The sequence below is a fragment of the Triticum urartu genome, chromosome 5 (assembly GCF_003073215.2).
Source record: "Triticum urartu cultivar G1812 chromosome 5, Tu2.1, whole genome shotgun sequence".
Taxonomy (NCBI): Eukaryota; Viridiplantae; Streptophyta; class Magnoliopsida; order Poales; family Poaceae; genus Triticum; species Triticum urartu.
The window spans coordinates 608,753,437-608,760,012 of record NC_053026.1 but is presented as its reverse complement, the minus strand read 5'-3'; the positions used below and the strand labels follow the sequence as shown (position 1 = coordinate 608,760,012).

The window sequence follows — 6,576 nt, the reverse complement described above, 5'->3', positions numbered from 1 at the left end:
AGTTCTGACAAGCCACCGAATAACACAAAACATTGCGCTGGGTCAGTAACAATAGCTTACGAGGCCCGACCCTAGAAGAACTGAATAATCCCACAACTGGAGCAACGCGTCGGGTGCGATCTTATGTCATGCACGACTGCTCATTGGCGTACTGATCGGTGTGCTGTGCGGACGTTCTGACAGCTGACGCATTAGCATTAAGATTTGGATTATCCGTGACGCAAAGGGCGGGAGTTTAACCGTCTTGTTATCAACTCAGATAATTTGAAAGTCATTGACATCATGAGGAACAAAGAATGTTATGTGGGAGTGGCGGCAGTTGCCTTTGATGATTAACATTATATGTCTTGTGATTTCCCTGGTACGAGTTTCAAACATTGTAATAAAAAAACAAACAAGAGCATCTCCAATAACAACCTGCAAAAACCTCCCACATTTGTCCGCGGACGATAGAGGGGCCAGTCTGCGGACATAGATGCGAAAGGTCAACATCCAATGCTAGCCGTATACATTTCAAACTATTTTTCAACAAACCGTATGAAATTTATGCAAGTACGGCCAGATTTCGTACAAACATGAAGGATTTCACATAAACAGGACGGATTTAACTACATTTAGAACAACAAAAAAAAGATCCGCCCCTAAACCTATCCCACGGCAGCGGCGGCCGGCGTCCAACCCCGTGTCGTCCTCCTTTTGCCGTCTCCATGAGCACTGGCAATAAGACCAATGAAGTAAAGGTGTGATCTTTAGTGAGGAAGAGTAAAACACAGGAGACGGACCGGCCAACATGGGACACTAGGCCCTGCCGCCTCCCGTGGCCTACTCATCCTCGAAGGAGTCCGCGCCTTGTCCGTCGCCTGTGGACGTAAGGTCCACGAGGGAAATGGTGGTGCCTTGGTTGTTGTCGTCCCACCCGGTTGGCTGATGGTTCGTCGGCGGCGTGTAGGAGGCGCAGCTAGCTATGTTCTCCTCCGCGACCGCCTGCAGCTGCGCCTCCCCGCCCGCCGCTTCCTGACGAGCGGCGGCTTGAGCGTGGACGGCATCGTAGATGCCATGCTGCTCCATGATGAAATTTGGGTTCGTCACGCCCATGGCCGCCACGGCCTCCTCGCTCGCGCGCTCATCGCAGATCTAGCCCTCCGCCAGCCGATGCTGCTCCAGGAGGAACAGGCTGTACCACTGTTCCTCCTGAGCCTGCTCCATGGTGAAGTCGGCGTGCACAGCAGGCACTGGAGCCGGGGCGGAGTTGTCAGAGCCTGTCACCATCGTGGTGTCGTCCTCGTCGTCGGAGACCTTGGGCAAGCTGGCCGGCAAGCCGGCCTCGATCTGCCTGGCACGGTGGCTATGCCAGGCGGCGGCAAAGGCGGCCACCGCATGCTTCATCCCCAGCCACAGACTGTCCCACAGTGCTTTCCCGCTGGCGGTCATGGCGAAGGATGTGGAGGGGTTGGTGTTGTGGTGTGGACTTAGCCGGGTGTGGCCGCCTTTATATAGCAGATTCCGATGAGGCGGGGCGTCCGGGTGCGTCAATGCGAGGCGCCGGAATGGGTTTCTCCGCTGGCGAGCCTGCTTAATGGCGGCAGATGGACGAACCGCTGCATTGAACGGATGCCGTAGATATATGTCCCATTCCGTCCAGTCACGTGTCTCCAGCATTAAACAGGCGCGGACACCGGGAACACATCGCGGGCCGCGCCCTCGGTCGGTGGGCCACTTTAATGGCGGAGGCAGTGAGAGGCCGCATTCGCCCTGAGCCGTCTTTAATATTGAAGGCGCGCTCTACAGCAGCATGAATGCGGTCAGCTGGTGTCTGGCGGGAGCGCGTGCGGGAGGGGGATGGTGGGTCAGGGCGGTCAGAAACGGGTTTGGGATCAGTCCGGATTCTCGCAAACCTCCCCTACGTTTGTCTTTGATTTATAAGAGAAATCGCATCCGGACCGCTCCGTGGACCAATACAGGTCGCCGTTGGATAGCTTCCGCGATCCAGACAATGCTATCTGGACGGTTGCGGGAGGTCTACGGATCCACCTTGAAGATGCCCTAAGGTCGCTTGTGAGCTTGCTAGGTTCGCTTGATATTTTATGGCTTATGCTCCTCGTAGATGATGTAAGCGGTTATTTCAAATTAATAAAGTTATATTTGTTTGAAAGAAATGGACCTGAGCTGCCGACATACCCGCAGTGGGTGACTGCTCTGATCTGAATTCCCCATCGCTTTTGACTTCTGCGACTATGATTCGAAACCAGTCGTTGGTTATGGAATTTCACGCGCTAAAATTAGGTGGTGGTCCAGTCGTGGAGACTTCCTTACACGAACCACATGTGGTGCATTTCGCTGTCACTAGCTACGCCCTCGATCGAGTGGATGATCCAACTGCTGCCGGGTCCTTAAATATAGCCATCGCCACTCCACAAGGCACTACGAACACACCACACAAGTACCAAAAATGGCCAGGCCAAGGCAGCTGGTCCAGGCTACGGTGATCCTCCTCCTAGCGACATGGTTCCTCCGGAGCTCGTCAGCTCCGGCCATGCTTGCGCTCCCGCCGCCACCACAACCACCGGACACCCTCTGCATCCCCTACGAGCGGGATGCACTTCGCGAGTTCAAGGCTAGCCTCACCGACCCGGGCAACTACCTCTCGTCGTGGCGAGACGATGAGTGCTGTCGATGGATAGGCGTCGAGTGCAGCAACCGAACCGGCCACATCATCAAGCTCGAGCTCATCGGGTCTAACACCATGGGTTGGCCTATGGGAGGTGAGATAAACCCCTCCTTGCTCACTCTACGACATCTGAGGCATCTTGATCTCTCGTTCAACGACTTTGGTGGCATGCCCATTCCGGAGTTCATCGGCGGTCTTGCGAGCCTGACGCATCTCCTCCTCTCCGGCTCGTTTTTCGGCGGGCAAATCCCTCCCCACCTCGGAAACCTCTCCAACCTGCTCATCCTTGACCTATCAAATCAGATGCACAGTTGTTACTCGCCCGACCTCGCATGGGTCTCGCAGCTATGGAAGCTACAGTACCTTGGCATGTCTCAGGTGGACCTCAGCGCCGCGGTCGACTGGGCTCATGTTGTTAACATGCTCCCCTCCCTCATAACTCTTGAACTACAATCTTGCGGGCTTCGGAGCACTATGCCTCCACCGTTGAACTCCAACCTCACATCACTAGAGAACCTCTACCTCGACTCCAACTCCTTTAACTCATCCTTTGGAGCCAACTACTTGGCTTGGGATCTCCCTGCTCTTAGAGTGCTTTCAATGTATAGCTGCGGGATTTGTGGTTATATCCCTTCCGCGGTCGGAAACTTTACCTCCATCCGATCATTGGTCCTTGACAATAACAACTTCTCCGGGATGGTGCCATTGACCTTCAAGAAACTCAAGGAACTACAAATGCTCAAATTATCACACAACCTCATTAGCGGGGCCATAGAAGATCTATTGTTGCATAGATTGCCAACAGATGAGTTACAAGAGTTGCACTTGGACCACAACAGCTTGACAGGGAGAATCCCAGCTCGTTTAGAGCACTTTAGCAGCTTGACCACACTTCGGCTGAATGACAACAAACTATTTGGAGAGGTACCCGTTGGTATACGAGAACTCACAAATTTAAAGGAGTTACGGTTAAACTCAAACAACCTACATGGAACAATCACTGAAGACCATTTCATGAACCTGACTAGCCTAGAAGTGTTGTGGCTCTCCAATAATTCCTTAACCGTGTTGGTTAACAACACATGGAACACTCCATTCAAATTAACTTCAGCGAGCTTTAGATCTTGCATCCTAGGACCACAGTTTCCAATATGGATTAGCCAAACAACACTCGGCACTCTTGATATTTCAAACACAAGTATACATGATTCCATTCCTGATGAGTTTTGGACTGCAGTTTCCCGTGCTAAAATTTTGGATTTGTCGGGAAATCAAATTGTTGGCAGGCTTCCCACAGTTTTTCTGTTTGGTGGATTGGAAGCTATGATATTGGATATCAGTTCTAACCAGCTTGTTGGCCCGATTCCAACACTCCCAAAGAGCCTTCTCTACTTGGACCTCTCTGGGAACAACCTGTCAGGCAAACTGCCAACAGATATTAGAGCACCAGAGATGCAAGTACTCATGCTCTTCAAAAATTCCTTTTCTGGCATCATTCCATGCTCCCTGTTTGAGTTGGAACAATTGAAGTTCTTAGACCTATCAGAGAACCAACTAAATGAGACATTGCTGGATTGCCCTCACGCACCAGAAACTTCAAATCTTTTCATGCTTAGCTTGAATAACAACAATCTTTCGGGAGAATTTCCATCGTTTCTTCAGAGGTGTAAAGAACTGAAATTCCTTGATCTAGCATACAATCAATTTTCTGGGAGCTTGCCGACGTGGATCGGTTCAAAGTTACCATACTTGGCATTTATGCGGTTGCGGTCAAACATGTTCTCTGGTGGTATCCCTGTTGAACTCACCGGGATGAAGGGGCTTCAGTATTTAGACATTGCAAGTAATAACATCTCAGGGGACATACCAATGTCATTTGGGAATCTCATGGCTATGGCTCATACTCCCAACCAACAAGATGCCCTTTTCCAAATTGTCCACTTTCGATCGGCTTCCACATATATGTTCCTCATCGATCCCTCTGATATGAATAGTTTGGTGGTGGTCACAAAGGGTCAAGAGCTCGAATACACAACAGGAATCGCGTACATGGTGAACATTGATTTTTCCTGCAACAGATTAACAGGGAAGATTCCTTGGGAAATCGGCATGCTTGTAGCATTAACAAACCTAAATTTGTCTTGGAATCATCTCAGCGGCATGATACCCCAAACTATTGGTGAGCTACAGGCAGTGGAATCTTTCGACCTCTCTCATAACGAGCTCTCTGGTGAAATCCCTACAAGTTTGGCATCTCTAACATCGTTGACCCATTTGAACTTGTCATATAACAACCTGACGGGAACTATACCATCTGGAAATCAGTTAAGGACTCTGGATGACCAGCCATCCATATATGTTGGCAACCCAGGTCTCTGTGGTCCACCTATATCAAGCAACTGTTCAGGAACTGGAATCACCCCACGGGCTCTTGAAGATGGGCATGAGGGCGTGAGCGATGGGTTGTCACTATACCTCGGTATTGGCACCGGGTTTTTAGCTGGTCTCTGGATTGTCTTTTTTGGCTTCTTGTTCAAGCAGAATTGGAGAATTCGTTGGTTCTCATTTTGTGACAGCGTGTATGATTGGATTTATGTGAAAGTGGCACTGAGTCGGGCTTCACTGGCAAGAAAAATGCCAGTAAGGGCTGGCTGAGATCATGGCTAGGTGGAACTTCTGTTCTTACATAGTATGAATCTGGGATTAGTATTAAGCCCCTTTTGTCTTATGTAATGCTTTTCTTTGCCATCTAAGTTGTAGCATGATAAAATGTGCATGTTTTCTTCTTATGGATATGTATATGAACTAAGACATGTGTATGGCTGTATTACCAAATTTCAGTGATAATAAATATTGTCCTGTGAGTTGCCTCATCAGAATTCAGAGGCTCTCGAACCTGAGGCGACATTGCCCAAGCTTGTTGCCTCATCAGAATTCAGAGCCTCACAGTGCCACGTACGGTATTGACCTGTGAATTGCAATGTGATGAAGGGATCTTCAATCTGCTCTGCAACAACCGATCAAGCACCAAATCAGACGATTATCTCACGCGCGAATCATGGCGACCAAAAAAAAACTGGACATGAACGACTCACCTTGGCACCAACGCCGACAACCACACCTTTGGCACGAAACTATACACGCATGAACACACACTTATTACATGGAGCTGGTACCCTGAGGATATGCCGCCCGGCCGGGTAGGGCCGCCATGGTAGATGAGCAGGATAGCATGAGCGATGCATTGTCATTGTACCTCGGCATTGGCACGGGGTTGGTAGCAGGTCTCTGGATTGTCTTTTGTGGCTTGTTATTCAAGAGGAATTGAAGAATTCGCTGGTTCTTGTTCACTGACAGAGTGTATGATTGGGTTTATTTGCAAGTGGCACTGAGTTGGGCTTCACCGGCAAGAAATAAACCCGTAGGCTCTGGCTGAGATCAGTGATTTCTGTTCTTACATAGTATGAATCTGGGATTGGTATTAAGCCTCTTGCCTTCTGTAATATTCTTCTTTTGTATGCAAGTTATAGCATGATAAAGTTTGGTCGTTGGCATCTTATGAATATGTATATGTATTCAGACATGTGTATGACTGTATGACCAAACTCCAGTAAGAATAAATAGACGAAAGCAGTTGGCTCTCGAACCTGCGGCGACATTGTCCAGGCTCTGCTTCTTCATCAGAATTCATAATTTAGAGCCTCACGTTGGCAGTTTGACACGTACTGTACTGACCCGTGAGTTGCAGCGTGACGAGGGGATCTTCGCATTCTTCTCTGCAGCAACCGAGCGCCAAACCAGACGAGCATCCCGGCCATGAATCACAGCGACGGATGAATCGTCCTTCACCTGGAGCCACACCGTTGGTGAGTGGATTGGGGGCGCACCCGTTGGTGAGTGGGACGGCA

The 6,576-nt window shown here is 49.8% G+C and overlaps 1 protein-coding gene across 1 annotated transcript; it reads left to right on the top strand.

The window, feature by feature from the left end:
* Window positions 1–2,430: 2,430 nt before the first annotated feature.
* On the top strand, window positions 2,431–6,122 carry LOC125511189 (receptor-like protein EIX1). Its single transcript, XM_048676492.1, has one exon. It carries the CDS (start codon window positions 2,450–2,452, stop codon window positions 5,321–5,323), a length of 2,874 nt encoding a protein of 957 aa, XP_048532449.1. The 5' UTR covers window positions 2,431–2,449; the 3' UTR covers window positions 5,324–6,122.
* Window positions 6,123–6,576: the final 454 nt, after the last annotated feature.

Bases quoted from the DNA above. Each gene is read 5' to 3' on its own strand.
- LOC125511189 (XM_048676492.1), top strand. From the start codon at position 2,450: ATGGCCAGGCCAAGGCAGCTGGTCCAGGCTACGGTGATCCTCCTCCTA.